Consider the following 17,013-nt stretch of genomic DNA (forward strand, 5'->3'; position numbering starts at 1 on the left):
CATCCCTAAAGCAAGGGATATTTTCCAGAAAGTGGAAAGAGCCTTTTATAATACCACTTTACAAGAATGGGAACATATCCTGTGTTTTAAATTACCGAGGAATAGCAGAGATTAGTGCTATTCCCAAACTCTTTGATCTCGATCGTCAAAGACAGCCACCTTGGTCCAGTGTTGTATCTGCTGTTCATTAGGGACCTTCCAAATGATTTGAAGTACTGCAAGCCGACAATGTACGCTGATGATGTCAAACTTGTTATGGCTATCCGCTCACCAGTGGATAGATCAAATCTACACTTATATCTGAATAGCCTTGTTGAATGGTGTAGCGTAAATGTAATGTCACTAAACCTGCCGAGTTGAAGGTCATGAAATCCTACAAATACCACGAGTATATGATTTATGATCATACAATTAACCAAATCATTAGCTTCATAGACCTTGGAGTTACGATGTACCCTAAACTTGACTGTAATTTGCACATAGAAGGTTGCGTGAACAGAGTCGAAGGAGCTTCTGCGTTCGTCAAACGATGGTCTAAAGCATTCGATGATCCATATATTACTAAAACTCTATTATATCTTTGTTGAGGCCAATATTGGCACTGCGGCAAATTAGAATCGGTTCAAAAGCAATTTCCGCATTTTCCTCCCGTTTAAAAGTTATTCAGCTCCCTACGTTACACAGCGTGCTTTCCGCAAGGTCATTGAATTCGGCTCGCTTTATTCCCGCCGGAAGAATTTCCAAAATTCGGCGTCAATTTCCGGCGGAGGCCGCAAATTTAGCGAGAGAACGTGACCTCATAAAACAGCTCGATCCCGGCGACCCCCAAATAAGGGAAATAAACCAACGCATCAGATTGCTTGTAGATGAACACAAGCGGGCGAAATGGGAGGAGCATTTAAGTCGTTGTAACCTTCCTGCCGGTGTGGGTAAGCTTTGGTCCACCGTAAAGTCCCATCGAATCCGTCTAAGCACAAAGACAAAGCTTCCATCGCCTTTGGCGATAAAGTGCTGTCGGATGCGAAAAAATGCGCGAGCGCTTTCTGCCGACAATATATGTATAACGCATTCTAAGGTCGACAAAGATAGACGGAGGGCCAACAGACACGCACATAAACATAAATTCAGCGCGTCCCCAATTACCATCACCGCCAAAGAGGTTGAGGATGCCATCCGTCAAGCTAAACCATCTAAAGCAGTGGGCCCAGACGGCATAGCCATGCCGATGCTTAAAAGCCTAGGAAAAGAGGGTTTCAAATATTTAGCGCATGTCTTCAACCTGTCTGTCCACCTTTGTCATTCCTGAAAAGTGGAAAATGGCCAAAGTGGTCCCGCTACTAAAGCCTGGGAAACAAGCTAACAGGAGAGTCATATCGTCCGATATCTCTACTCTCGCCAGTAGCCAAGACGCTTGAAGCCATTTTGCTCCCCTACTTCAAAGCAAATTTGCAGCTAGCCTGTCATCAGCATGGCTTCAGAAAACTCCATAGCACCACCACCGCGCTAAATGCCATTAGCACCCAGATAAATTGCGGTTTAAATCAAAACCCCCACCATAGAACAGTACTCGCTGCGCTAGACATATCAAAAGCTTTTGATACGGTCAACAATGGCACGTTACTGCAAGACCTGGAAGGGTCTACCCTTCGCCCATGTCTTAAATGGTGGACCGCAAATTATCTGGGTGGCCGGCAGGCATCGGTGCAATTTAGAAACGAAACATCAAAGCAAGAAGAATTAAACAAGGGTTGCCATAGGGTGGTGTCCTATCCCCACTTTTGTTTAACTTCTACATATCAAAGCTACCTTCGCGAACAGAAGGAGTTACTATCGTTTCCTACGCCGATGACTGCACAATAATGACCACAGGACCAGGCCCACAGATTGATGAGCTTTGCAACAAAATAAACGGCTACCTCCCTTTTTCACCTCGCGAAACCTTACATTATCACCTACTAAATCGTCGGCGACCCTATTTACAACATGGACGTCCCAAATGTCAACCATTTTGAACCTCCACGTCAATGGTACTACACTACCAACTGTCTTACACCCCAAAATCTTGGGTGTGACGTTCGATCAGAATCTACATTTTGGTGAGCATGCAGCCGCAATTGTACCGAAAATCCAGAGTCGTAATAAAATCCTCAAATCTCTTGCTGGCAGCACTTGGGGAAAAGACAAAGAAAAGCTCATTACCACATACAAAGCAATTGGCCAGCCGATTGCATGCCACGCGTCCCCGATATGGTCGCCAAGCCTAAAGACTACGCACTGGAAGAAGCTACAGGCCTGCCAAAATACTGCCTCAGAACCGGCACGGGTTGTCTTCTTATGTCCCCAGAACACCATCTACATAATGAGGCGAGAATACTCCCCATCAGGGAGAGAAATGAAATGCTAGCCAAACAGTTCCTGTTGAATTCCCAGAAACCTGGGCATCCCAACAGTCATCTGATTGATGAGCCAACACCGCCCAGACATTAAGTCCTTGTCAACACCGTAAGCATTATGAGAAAATACGGCACCTGAGAACACAGCCGTATGAAGCCAAAAAACACATGCAGGTCCTCAGTGAACTCCACAAACAGGCGTCGGACCTCTATGTAAGGAATTGCCCGGTAAATCCTGCACTCAAAGAAAAATACCCCAAACTTGCAGAAGAGGAACGCACACTCCCTAGGGAAACGCTAGTCACTCCAGCTCAAGTTCGATCTGGATACTGTAACAGGTTAAACTCTTACCTATACCTATACCTTAAGGCCGTCAGTTCTATGTACCGGAGCGACTCGGGATTTTCCCCGACCAAGGACTGCCATTTCAGTGTAACCCCATTTAATTTGTTACGTCCCCCCACAAATTGTCATCCTCCCAGCAGCTCCTTGCAGCGGGACTGCTCCATATTCTCTTGCTCCGGGAAGGTATCAAACCCAATCCGGGTCCGTCTCCTGACCCCGGTCCTGAGAAATGTTTTTGCTGCATCTGCCGGAAAAGAATCTTTTTAGGACGGTCATACTCTTGTCAGTGTGTCTCGTGTAAGGGATGGTTGCATCGGACAGGTTGTTCTGGGCTAGACACCAAAACCAGACGTCCACGTAACTTTTATAAATCTTTTTTGGCTCCTTGCTGTTCACGTCCTAGGACGTCCCGTAGTCTGCGCCTCAGCGCCCCCCCCCCCGCTACCTTCCAGCAGCCCCGCTGCTCAGCAAGCCACAAAAAGTACCCGCTGTTGCTCGCGCCCCACGGCGCCACCAACTCACACGGCTGCTCCCACTCATACCTACAATCTCCGTAGTAGAGTCGGGAGCAACGCCGAGCATCAGCCACTGCCCCCTCTTCTTCCCCCCTCTTTTCCGGCAGCAATTGTGTGGGTCAGGGAAACAGACTCTTAGTCCCTACCTCCCTTTGCACCGTTTGCCAGCACAGAATATATTCGTTTGCGACATCCGCCCAATGCAGCTCCTGCCATGGACGGTGCCACTTTCCTAGGTGTTCTGGTCTCCGCGACGGCAACCCCCGACGGGTTTCATTGCGCCATGTTGCCAGGCCACATACCCAAATACACCGGGTACCCCAATGCCTACCCAAGGACGTCCAGTCCCAGGGCCTCAACAGCAATCGCGCTCCGGCTTTCCACAACACAGGCGTAGTCACCCGTCACTTACTCCCAGAGTGACGACGTCTCCCCCTTTGCACTCAGAATTCTGCAGTTAAACTGTAATGGATTAACTGGGAAGACCACGGAGATAGTTGACTTCATGAAGCGGCACAACATCCGCATTGCTGCGATTCAAGAGACTAAACTCACAGCAAGATCTGCATTGCAGACCTGTTCTGGGTATAATGTCCACAGAAAAGATCGCGAGAGCGGAAATGGAGGCGGCCTCGCGTTTATCATACACCACACCGTGCAATATCATATATTTGATACCGACATCGACCGCAGGGACAGTGTCTTAGAACGTCAAGGATTATCTGTCCGGTCAGGCGATGCAAATCTAGAAATCATCAACATCTACATCCCTCCTGTCACATGTTGCCCCAGTGGATACCGCCCTGATATCAGCGGCGTACTCACTGAAAACAATCGCATTATCTTAGGCGATATCAATGTCCATCACGATCTATGGCATTCAAACTTGCGGGTGGACAGTAGGGATGAGATGTCAGCGGATCAAATAGAAGAAACGACGTTCTGCACTATAAACGGAGACGCCCCCACACGTATGGTAGGAAGCTGTCACAGTTCGCCGGATATTTCAATCGTGAGCGCAGAACTCGTAAACTGCGTCAACTGGCAGCCGATGGTAACATTGGCATCCAACCAAAATACACGGAGGGCCAACAGACACGCACGTAAACATAAGTTCAGCGCGTCATCAATTACCATCACCGCCAAAGAGGTTGAGGATGCCATCGGTCATGCTAAACCATCCAAAGCAGTGGGCCTAGACGGCATAGCCATGCCGATGCTTAAAAGCCTAGGGAAAGAGGGTTTCAAATACTTAGCACATGTCTTCAACCTGTCTCTTTCCACCTTTGTCATACCCGAAAAATGGAAAATGGCCAAGGTGGTCCCGCTACTAAAGCCTGGGAAACCAGCTAACATAGGAGAGTCATATCGCCCGATATCTCTCCTATCGCCAGTAGCCAAGACGCTTGAAGCCATTTTGCTCCCCCACTTAAAAGCAAATTTGCAGCTAGCCTGTCATCAGCATGGCTTTAGAAAACTCCATAGCACCACCACCGCGCTGTATGCCATTAGCAGCCAGATAAATTGTGGTTTAAATCAGAAGCCCCACCATAAAACAGTACTCGTAGCGCTAGACCTATCAAAAGCTTTTGATATGGTCAACCATGGCACGTTACTGCAAGACTTGGAACGGTGTACCCTTCCCCCATGTCTTAAAAGGTGGACCGCAAATTATATGGGTGGTCGGCAGGCATCGGTGCAATTCAGAAACGAAATATCAAAGCCAAGAAGAATTAAACAAGGGGTCCTCAGGGTAGTGTCATATCCCCACTTTTGTTTAATTTTTACATATCTAAACTACCTTCGCCACCAGAAGGAGTCACTATCGCTTCTTACGCCGATGACTGCACAATAATGCAAAGATCGATGAGCTTTGCAACAAAATAAACGGCTGCCTCCCTGATCTCTCCAGTTTTTTCGCCTCGCGAAACCTGGCATTATCACCGACTAAATCATCCGCGACCCTATTTACAACTTGGACGTCCCAAATGTCGACCATTTTGAACATCCACGTCGATGGCACTACGCTACCGACTGTCCTACACCCCAAAATCTTGGGCGTGACGTTTGATCAGGATCTACATTTTGATGAGCACGCAGCCGCAATTGTTCCGAAAATCCAGAGCCGTAATAAAATCCTCAAATCCCTTGCTGGCAGTACTTGGGGAAAAGACAAAGAAACGCTCATTGCCACATACAAAGCAATTGGCCAGCCGTTTGCGTGCTACGAGTCCCCTATATGGTCGCCAAGCCTAAAAACTACCCACTGGAAGAAGCTACAGGCCTGCCAAAATACTGCGCTCAGAACCGGCACGGGATGTCTTCTTATGTCCCCAGAACACCATCTACATAATGAGGCGAGAATACTCCCCATCAGGGAGAGAAATGAGATGCTAACCAAACAGTTCCTGTTGAATACCCAGAAACCTGGGCATCCCAACAGACATCTGATTGATGAGCCAGCACCGCCTAGGGACTTAAGGAGTCATCTCCGTGAGCGTTTTGAGGCACCTGAGAACTCAGCCGTATGAAGCAAAAAAACACAAGCAGGTCCTTGGAGAACTCCACAAACAGGCGTCGGACCTTTATGCCGGGAATTGCCCGGTGAATCCAGTACTCGGGGAACAGTACCCAAAACTTTCGGAAGAGGAACGCATACTCCCCAGGGAAACGCGAGTCACTCTGGCTCAACTTCGTTCTGGATACTGTAACAGGTAAATCTCTTACATATCCAGAATCAACCCCGACATACAAAACGTATGCCCCGCTTGCAATGTGTCCCCACATAACACCAACCATCTCTTTAATTGTAATGTGGAACCAACGCCTCTAACACCCCTTTCATTATGTTCCACCCCTGTCGAAACAGCAAGTTTCCTTGGACTCCCGTTAGAGGATATTGATGACAATTTGTGATCGATCGCAGCTATTAGGTGGGGCGAAACATTGCTACAACAACAACAACATACAAAACACTCCCCCAGCGGGTTAGGGGATCAGAATATACCGGCGCTAGGTATGCCTGTCGTAAGAGGCGACTAAAATACCAGATTCAAGGGGCTGTGTAGCGCAACCCTTCAGGTTGCCAGCGCAATATATAGCTTCTCCAAACCCAATTGTCAACCTCACCTATCCGCGGCGAATCCTGTTTCACTAACTGACGAGGCTCTGGCGACCCAAAGCTCCTGTTGTTGTTGTTGTTGTAGCAATGCTTCGCCCCACCTAACTGCCGCGACCGATCACAAATTGTCATCAATATCCTCTAACGGGAGTCGAAGGAAACTTTCCGTTTCAACAGGGGTGGACCATAAGGAAAGGGGTGTTAGAGACGTTGGTTCCACATTACAATTAAAGATATGGTTGGTGTCATGTGGGGACACATTGCAAGCGGGGCATACATTTTGTATGTCGGGGTTGATTCTGGATAGGTAAGAGTTTAACCTGTTACAGTATCCAGAACGAAGTTGAGCAAGAGTGACACGCGTTTCCCTCGGGAGTATGCGTTCCTCTTCCGCGAGTTTTGGATTCTTTTCTTTAAGTACTGGATTCACCGTGCAATTCCCGGCATAAAGGTCCGACGCCTGTTTATGGAGTTCACCAAGGACCTGCTTGTGTTTTTTCGCTTCATACGGCTGGGTTCTCAGGTGCCGTATTTCCTCAAAATGCTTACGGAGATGACTCCTTAAGCCCCTAGGTGGTGCTGGTTCATCAATCAGATGTCTGTTGGGATGCTCAGGTTTCTGGGTATTCAACAGGAACTGTTTGGTCAGCATCTCATATCTCTCCCTGATGGGGAGTATTCTCGCCTCATTATGCAGATGGTGTTCTGGGGACATAAGAAGACAGCCCGTGGCGATTCTGAGAGCAGTATTTTGGCAGGCCTTTAGTTTCTTCCAGTGGGTGGTTTTTAGGCTTGGCGACCATATGGGTGACGCGTAGCACGTAATCGGCTGGCTAATTGCTTTGTATGTGGTCATGAGCGTTTCTTTATCTTTTCCCCAGGTACTGCCAGCGAGGGATTTGAGGAGTTTGTTATACTCACTTGAGCAGAGCTCACAGAGTATATTAAGTTTGATTGGATAACGGTTGGTTGTACATATATAAAGGAATCGAGATAGATATAGACTTCCATATATCAAAATAATCAGGATCGAAAAAAAATTTGATTGAGCCATGTCCGTCCGTCCGTCCGTCCGTCCGTCCGTTAACACGATAACTTGAGTAAATTTTGAGGTAACTTGATGAAATTTGGTACGTAGGTTCCTGAGCACTCATCTCAGATCGCTATTTAAAATGGACGATATCGGACTATAACCACGCCCACTTTTTCGATATCGAAAATTTCGTAAAACCGAAAAAGTGCGATAATTCATTACCAAAGACAGATAAAGCGACGAAACTTGGTAGATGAGTTGAATTTTTGACGCAGAATAGAAAATTAGAAAAATTTTGGACAATGGGTGTGGCACCGCCCACTTTTAAAAGAAGGTAATTTATAATTTTTGCAAGCTGTAATTTGTCAATCGTTGAAGATATCATGATGAAATTTGGCAGGGACGTTACTCCTATTACTATATGTACGCCTAATAAAAATTAGCAAAATCGGAGAAGGACCACGCCCACTTTAAAAAAAAATTTTTTTAAAGTAAAATTTTAACAAAAAATTTAATATCTTTACAGTATATAAGTAAATTATGTCAACATTCAACTCCAGTAATGACATGGTGCAACAAAATACAAAAATAAAAGAAAATTTCAAAATGGGCGTGGCTCCGCCCTTTTTCATTTAATTTGTCTAGGATACTTTTAACGCCATAAGTCGAACAAAAATTAACCAATCCTTTTGAAATTTGGTAGAGGCATAGATTTTATGATGTTAACTGTTTTCTGTGAAAACGGGCGAAATCGGTTGATGCCACGCCCAGTCTTTATACACAGTCGTCCGTCTGTCCTTCCGCATGGCCGTTAACACGATAACTTGAGTAAATTTTGAGGTAACTTGATGAAATTTGGTATGTAGGTTCCTGAGTACGTTTCTCAGGTCACTGTTTAAAATGAACAATATCGGACTATAACCACGCCCACTTTTTCGATATCGAAAATTTCGTAAAACCGAAAAAGTGCGATAATTCATTACCAAAGACAGATAAAGCGACGAAACTTGGTAGATGAGTTGAATTTATGACGCAGAATAGAAAATTAGTAAAATTTTGGACAATGGGCGTGGCACCGCCCACTTTTAAAAGAAGGTAATTTAAAACTTTTGCAAGCTGTAATTTGTCAGTCGTTGAAGATATCATGATGAAATTTGGCAGGGACGTTACTCCTATTACTATATGTACGCCTAATAAAAATTAGCAAAATCGGAGAAGGACCACGCCCACTTTAAAAAAAAATTTTTTTAAAGTAAAATTTTAACAAAAAATTTAATATCTTTACAGTATATAAGTAAATTATGTCAACATTCAACTCCAGTAATGACATGGTGCAACAAAATACAAAAATAAAAGAAAATTTCAAAATGGGCGTGGCTCCGCCCTTTTTCATTTAATTTGTCTAGGATACTTTTAACGTCATAAGTCGAACAAAAATTAACCAATCGTTTTGAAATTTGGTAGGGGCATAGATTTTATGATGTTAACTGTTTTCTGTGAAAACGGGCGAAATCGGTTTATGCCACGCCCAGTTTTTATACACAGTCGTTCGTCTGTCCTTCCGCATGGCCGTTAACACGATAACTTGAGCAAAAATCGACATATCTTTAATGAACTTAGTTCACGTACTTACTTGAACTCACTTTATTTTGGTATGAAAAATGAACGAAATCCGACAATGACCACGCCCACTTTTTCGATATCGAAAATTACGAAAAATTAAAAAAATGCCATAATTCTATACCAAATACGAAAAAAGAGATGAAACATGGTGAGGTAATTGGATTGGTTTATTGACACGAAATATAACTTTAGAAAAAACTTTATAAAATGGTTGTGACACCTACCATATTAAGTAGAAGAAAATGAAAAAGTTCCGCAGGGCGAAATAAAAAACCCTTAAAATCTTGGCAGGTATTACATATATAAATAAATTAGCGTTATCCAACAGATGATGTTCTGTGTCACCCTGGTCCACATTTTGGTCGCGATCTGGAAAACGCCTTCACATATACAACTACCACCACTCCCTTTTAAAACTCTCATTAATACCTTTAATTTGATACCCATATCGTACAAACACATTCTAGAGTCACCCTGGTCCACCTTTATGGCGATATTTCACAACGGCGTCCACCTATAGAACTAAGGCCCACTCCCTTTTAAAATACTCATTAACACCATTCGTTTGATGCCCATATTGTACAAACAAATTCTAGGGTTACCCCTGGTCCACCTTTGTGGCGATATCTCGAAACGGCGTCCACCTATGGAACTAAGGGTTACTCCCTTTTAAAATACTCATTAACACCTTTCATTTGATACCCATATCGTACAAACGCATTCTAGAGTCAACCCTGATCCACCTTTATGGCTATATCCCTAAATGGCGTCCACCTATAGAACTATGGCCCACTCCCTCATAAAATACTCTTTAACACCTTTCATTTGATACCCATATCGTACAAACGCATTCTAGAGTCACCCCTGGTCCACCTTTATGGCGATATCTCGAAAATGCGACCACCTATACAACAACCACCACTCCCTTTTAAAACCCTCATTAATACCTTTAATTTGATACCCATATCGTACAAACACATTCTAGAGTCACCCCTGGTCCACCTTTATGGCGATATTTCGAAACGGCGTCCACCTATAGAACTAAGGCCCACTCCCTTTTAAAATACTCATTAACACCAATCGTTTGATGCCCATATTGTACAAACAAATTCTAGGGTCACCCCTGGTCCACCTTTGTGGCGATATCTCGAAACGGCGTCGACCTATGGAACTAAGGGTTACTCCCTTTTAAAATACTCATGAACACCTTTCTTTTGATACCCATATTGTACAAACAAATTCTAGGGTCACCCCTGGTCCACCTTTATGGCGATATCTCGAAACTGCGTCCACCTATGGAACTAAGGATAACTCCCTTTTAAAATACTCATTAACACCTTTCATTTGATACCCATATCGTACAAACGCATTCTAGAGTCACTCTGGTCTACCTTTATGGCGATATCTCGAAAAGGCGACCACCTATACAACTACCACCTCTCCCTTTTAAAACCCTCATTAATACCTTTAATTTGATACCCATATCGTACAAACAAATTCTAGGGTCACACCTGGTCCACCTTTATGGCGATATCTCGAAACGGCGTCCACCTGTGGAACTAAGGATAACTCCCTTTTAAAATACTCATTAACACCTTTCATTTGATACCCATATCGTACAAACGCATTCTAGAGTCAACCTGATCCACCTTTATGGCTATATCCCTAAATGGCGTCCACCTATAGAACTATGGCCCACTCCCTCATAAAATACCCTTTAATGCCTTTCATTTGATACACATGTCATACAAACACATTCCAGGGTCTCCCTCGGTTCATTTTCCTACATGGTTATTTTCCCTTATGTTGTCACCATAGCTCTCAACTGAGTATGTAATGTTCGGTTACACCCGAACTTAACCTTCCTTACTTGTTACGGCTCTGAATTCTCGGAACAATTGCGGCTGCGTGCTTACCAATATGTAGATCCTGATCGAACGTCACACCCAAGATTTTGGGGTGTAGGACAGTCGGTAGCGTAGTGCCATCGACGTGGATTTTCAAAATGGTCGACATTTGGGACGTCCATGTTGTAAATAAGGTCGCGGAAGATTTAGTCGGTGATAATGCCAGGTTTCGGGAGGCGAAAAAACTGGAGAGATCAGGGAGGTAGCCGTTTATTTTATTGCATAGCGCATCGATCTTTGGGCCTGGGCCTGTGGCCATTATTGTGCAGTCATCGGCGTAGGAAACGATTGTGACTCCTTCCGGTGGTGAAGGTAGCTTAGATATGTAGAAATTAAACAAAAGTGGGGATAGGACACCACCCTGTGGCACCCCTTGTTTAATTCTCCTTGGTTTTGATGTTTCGTTTCTAAAATGCACCGATGCCTGCCGACCACACAGATAATTTGCGGCCCACCTTTTAAGACATGGGGGAAGGGTAGACCCTTCCAGGTCTTGCAGTAACGAGCCATGGTTGACCGTATCAAAAGCTTTTGATAGGTCTAGCGTTACGAGTACTGTTCTATGGTGGGGGTATTGATTTAAACCGCAATTTATCTGGTGCTAATGGCATTTAGCGCGATGGTAGTGCTATGGAGTTTTCTGAAACCATGCTGATGAGAGGCTAGCTGCAAATTTGCTTGGAAATAAGAGAGCAAATTGGCTTCAAGCGTCTTTGCTACCGGCGATAGGAGAGATATCGGACGATACGACTCACCTATGTTAGCTGGTTTCCCAGGCTTTAGTAGCGGGACCACCTTGGCCATTTTCCATTTCTCGGGTATGACAAAGGTGGAAAGAGACAGGTTGAACACATGCGCTAAATATTTGAAACCCTCTTTCCCTAGGCTTTTAAGCATCGGCATGGCTATGCCGTCTGGGCCCACTGCTTTGGATGGTTTAGCGCGACCAATGGCGTCCTCAACCTCTTTAGCGGTGATGGTGATTGGTGACGCGCTGAATTTGTGTTTATGTGCGCGTCTATTGGCCTCCGTCTATCTTTGTCGACCGTAGGATGCATTATATATTGTCGGCAGAAAGCGCTCGCGCATTTTTTCGCATCCGACAGCACTTTTTCGCCAAAGACGATGGAAACTTTGTCTTTGTGCTTAGTCGGATTCGATAGGGACTTTACGGTGGACCAAAGTTTACCCACACCGGTAGAGAGGTTACAACCCCTTAGGTGCTCCTCCCATTTCGCCCGCTGGTGTTCGTCCACAAGCAATCTTATGCGTTGGTTTATATCCGTTATTTGGGGGTCGCCTGGATCAAGCTGTCTTATAAGGTCACGTTCTCTCGCTAAGTTTGCGGCCTCCGCTGGGTAGTGGGGCCGGATTTCGGGAATTCTCCCGGCGGGAATGAAACGTGCCGAGACGGATTCAATGACCTTACGGAAGGCACGCTCCCCTTGACGGGCATCAGTCGGGATAGAGAGGGCAGCAAAGCGGTTGTCTGTAAAATATTTATATTCTTCCCACTTTCCTTTTTTGAAGTTTATGAAAGTGCGTTTTTCGGTGACGATGAAGTCGGCGGTACGCTCGAGCGAAATAAGTATGGGCAGGTGGTCGGATGCCAATGTTACCATCGGCTGCCAGTTGACGCAGTTTACGAGTTCTGCGCTCACGATTGAGATATCTGGCGAACTGTGACAGCTTCCTACCATACGTGTGTGCAGAACGTCGTTTCTTCTATTTGATCCGCCAACATCTCACCCCTACTGTCCGCCCGCAAGTTTGAATGCCATAGATCGTGATGGGCATTGAAATCAAGCAAGGCAGGAGGGATGTAGATGTTGATGATTTCTAGGTTTGCATCGCCTGACCGGACAGATAGGCCTTGACGTTCTAGGACGTTGTCCCTGCGGTCGATGCCAGGATCAAATATATAATATTGCACAGAGTGGTGTATGATAAACGCGAGGCCGCCTCCATTTCCGCTCTCGCGGTCTTTCCTGTGGACATTATACCCAGAGCAGGTCTGCAATGCAGATCTTGTTGTGAGTTTAGTCTCTTGAATCGCAGCAATGCGGATGTTGTGCCGCTTCATGAAATAGACTATCTCCGTAATCTTCCCAGTTAGTCCATTATAGTTTAACTGCAGAATTCTGAAGTGCATAAGGGGAGACGCCGTCACTCTGGGGGTAAGTGACGGGTGACTACGCCTGGGTTGTGGAAGGCCAGGACGCAATTGCTGTTGTGGCCCTGGGACTGGGCGTCCTTGAGCAAGCATTGGGGTACCCGGATGATTTGGGTTTGCGACCTGGCAACATGGCGCGATGAAACCCGTCGGGGGGTTGCCGTCGCGGAGACCAGAACATCTAGGAAAGTGGCACCACCCAAGGCAGGAGCTGCATTGGGCGGATGTCGCAAACCTATATATTCTGTGCTGGCAAACGGTGCAAACGGAGGTAGGGACTAAGAATCTGTTTCCGTAACCTACACTTTTGCTGCCGGAAAAAAGGGGGAAAAGACGGGGGCAGGGGCTGATGCTCAGCATTGCTACCGACTCTACTACGAAGGTAGTAGTTATGAGTGGTAGCAGCTGTTTGAGTTGTTGGCGCCGTGGGGCGCGAGCAGCAGCGTGTTCTTGTTGTGGCTTGCTGAGCAGCGGGGCTGCTGGAAGGTAGTCAGGGGGGCGCTTAGGCGTAGACTACGGGACGTCCTTGGGCGGGAACAGCAAGGAGCCACAAAAGATTTATAAAAGTTACGTGGACGTCGGGTTTTGGGATCAAGCCCAGAACAACCTGTCCGATGCAACCATCCCTTGCACGAGACACACTGAACAGAGTATGACTGTCCTAAAAAGATTCTTTTCCGGCAGATGCAGCAAAACCATTTCTTAGGACCGGGGCAGGAGACGGACCCGGATTGGATTCGATGCCTTCCCGGAGTAAGAGAATATGGAGCAGTCCTGCTGCAAGGAGCTGCTGGGAGGATGACAATTTGTGGGAGGGACGCAACAAATTAAATGGGGTCACACTGAAATGACAGTGCTAGGTCGAGAAAAATCCCGAGTCGCTCCGGTGCATAGAACCGACTGCTCCTCATGGAACTTGGAGGGTGGGGAGGGAGGGAATGGCCTGAAGGTTTAATGTGGCCACATAAATCGTTCCCGAGATGGTCGGGCTAGCACCTTAATGGTGCTGTGGTACCGGAGCGTACCGGATCTGTATCCGGCAAAGGACCATCACATCGATAACATTCCCAAAGCCTTCGGGGAGCAACCTTATCGCTACAACAACAACAACAACATACAAAACACATGTCCTGCTTGTAATGTGTCCCCACATGACACCAACCATCTCTTTAACTGTATTGTGGAACCAACGCCTCTAACACCCGTCTTATTATGGTTGTTGTTGTTGTTATGGTCCACCCCTGTTAAAACTGCAAGTTTCCTTGGACTCCCGTTAGAGGATATTGATGATAATTTGTGATCGGTCACACCTATTGGATGGGGCGAAGCACTGCTACTACAACAACATCCTGTTGATGGATAAAATATTTCACTTGTTTTATCCACAATGCTACCTTCTCACGCTTAGCGGGTAAACGACCATTGTAAAGGTTTGCGAGTAGGATCAAAGAGGATAAATTATGATAAGAGACGTCACTCGCAGCCATTTGCTCGATGTTTTCTAAGAGGTAGTCGCTGGTTTTTTTTTTTTTTTTTTGGCGAGATGTGCATAAAATGTCTTCTATACATTTTCGTGGGGTGTTTGTGTTAATTTTTCCGACTGTATTTCATTAATTCTCTGTCCAAAAATCACACTTGCACAAGGCGCCTCTTTTGTTGTACTATGTAAGCGACTTCGCCAAGTAGCTTTTTCACTTGTCCCCATCCCGTGTTGGGCAACTCTAGGCATCAAATCAGGATGCTAATAAAGAATTTTTTCCCTTTCCTGTCGCACAAAGGCAGGATGAGATTGCATAGTAGAAAATATGTTTATAACAGTAAACTTTATTTCTGTATATCTTATATATCAAAAGTTAATTCTTAACATAGTATATAATATATATTATGTTATATATTTCCTTATACCCAACTTACATAATAATTATGTACTTATACTATTTATGAGAATTTCCCAAAATTAAATGCGAGTAATAATCCGGTTGCCAGTTCTTGTTTCAATTGCTTAGCCATTGATATTCCAACATAAAAATTGCAGTCAAGTTTTACAATTCCTCATGGGCTCTTATATGTTGACGTTCCTTTTCCTTAGGATATGCCCAAAAATATGATGGTAATCCCTTAACATCACGCTCTCTCTTCACAAACGCACTAAATGAAGAAATGCAATTACCAATGAAATTATTTGACATGCCCAATATAGCCAAATCTAGATGTGGATCATCGTTACTCAATTTGTGTACGGTAACATTCATGCGTGACAATGCATTATTCAATTCTGATAGCATGTGATTTGCATCTGCTGCTACGAAAACAGAACGTATTTCATTTTTCGGACTACTTTGTTTAACGCTTTTAATTAAACGTTTAATTTGTCTTACAATGAACTCTTTAGATGGCAAGCAAAGTTCAAAATATAACGAACCACGTTCATTATTATATCCCAGACACTGCGGTGAAGCGAAAAGTTGTTGACTATCACGTACATGTTCACATGCTCGAACCCAATCGATGCCATTGCGCAAATGAATGCCAATAAATGCACCGCGTGGTAATTTTGTTTTAATAAAATCGCGCATATTTTCTTCATATTTGTTGGACCAACGCAAATAACGTTGTAACTCTCGATTTTCCGCTTGTACAGGAAAGCTAGCTGGAGCACCAGTAAACGCTAGAACGGGCCATTCGATAGCAGGAAATTGTTGTTGCCATTTTTTAGCCATATCTCTGTGGTGTACGTCAAAATTAAGTGGACTATAGAATATGGAACTTACAAAACTAATATTATATGTATCCCAAAATGGCCCAAATGGATTACCATCCTTTGCATGGCAATCTGGTTTGCTATTTCGGTTGGGGTCTAAACTTTTACGTTCCATATAACAAAAAGATATACGCTTATCTATGGGCCAAATTGCGGGTGCTAATTGTTGTATGAAATCTGACATAAGTATGACACGATGATAATCCTGCAGAGCATCTACTTGAAAATATGTATCGAAAGGTACTTGCGTCGAGCGTATTTCACCTTTCCGGTATTCTACCCATGGTGGTAGGATCAATGTCCGGTTTATGGCTTTCGCGAAGGCCAAAGCGCCCAGAAAATGATCTGCTTGGTTGCCAAATCTCCCTAGTTGTGGTTAAATGTTAGAAACTGTGTTAGAAAAACGCAAATAAGTTTTGAACAGCTAAATTTAACCTACCCATGCATGGACAGTATGACAAATAGCCATTAACATCTATTTCTTTGGCATTATTGCTTGTAATTAATAAGCCAAGGAAAATAAATTTGAAAAATAAGTGCATTATGCCGGCTTCTTTGCGATTGTTTGCGATCAATAAAAGGAAGTGTGCAAACAAAACAGAATAAACAAATTTTATATAAGTGTGGTTAAAGGAGGTGGGAGGTAGAACAAAACAAGAAGAGTAGCATAGATGAATGGATTTGCAACTCTTTGTTTCGAGAGAGCGCTGTCAAAATGCACATTTTTTATAACATTTATCAATGATGCCACTCCAAACAAAATTGAATAGATCTGAAAATGGGGATTTTTGACATACATTTCGGCGATTATAGTTTCAATCATTTAATAATATGATAGTCGTAAAATATTTATTTCCTTAAAGTTATTTCACAATTATACGACTAGTTAGAGTTAAATATAAACAAATCTAAGTAAAATTTACATTTCGATTAAATTAATTAGTCAAATATTGTAACGCATTTAACTCGCAGTGAAAACCATCTATTCTTTTGAAATTTCAGTAAATCGGACCTATGATATAATAGTTAACATTATTTGATGGATAGGGCTTATCCTGCATGTCTGGCGTTCCAGGTTCTGTGATCAAAATGGACTGGTTGCATCGGGAGTTCATATTTACAAAACCTATTTTTAGTGATAA

At 44.2% G+C, this 17,013-nt stretch overlaps 1 protein-coding gene across 1 annotated transcript; it reads right to left on the minus strand.

Moving 5' to 3' along the window:
- Nucleotides 1-14,933: 14,933 nt before the first annotated feature.
- Nucleotides 14,934-16,517, minus strand: O-fut1 (O-fucosyltransferase 1). Its single transcript, XM_067777539.1, has 2 exons — nt 16,311-16,517; nt 14,934-16,237 (listed from the first exon to the last, which is right to left on the minus strand). Exons 1-2 carry the CDS (start codon nt 16,411-16,413, stop codon nt 15,153-15,155), a joined length of 1,188 nt encoding a protein of 395 aa, XP_067633640.1. The 5' UTR covers nt 16,414-16,517; the 3' UTR covers nt 14,934-15,152.
- Between the last annotated feature and the right edge of the window lie 496 nt (nt 16,518-17,013).

The sequence above is a fragment of the Eurosta solidaginis genome, chromosome 3 (genome assembly GCF_040869045.1).
Source record: "Eurosta solidaginis isolate ZX-2024a chromosome 3, ASM4086904v1, whole genome shotgun sequence".
In the NCBI taxonomy this organism is placed as follows: Eukaryota; Metazoa; Arthropoda; class Insecta; order Diptera; family Tephritidae; genus Eurosta; species Eurosta solidaginis.

Coding starts and splice junctions, on each gene's coding strand:
- O-fut1 (XM_067777539.1), bottom strand. CDS start 16,413: ATGCACTTATTTTTCAAATTTATTTTCCTTGGCTTATTAATTACAAGC. Junction 16,238..16,310: donor GTCATACTGTCCATGCATGG/GTAGGTTAAATT, acceptor AACCACAACTAG/GGAGATTTGGCAACCAAGCA.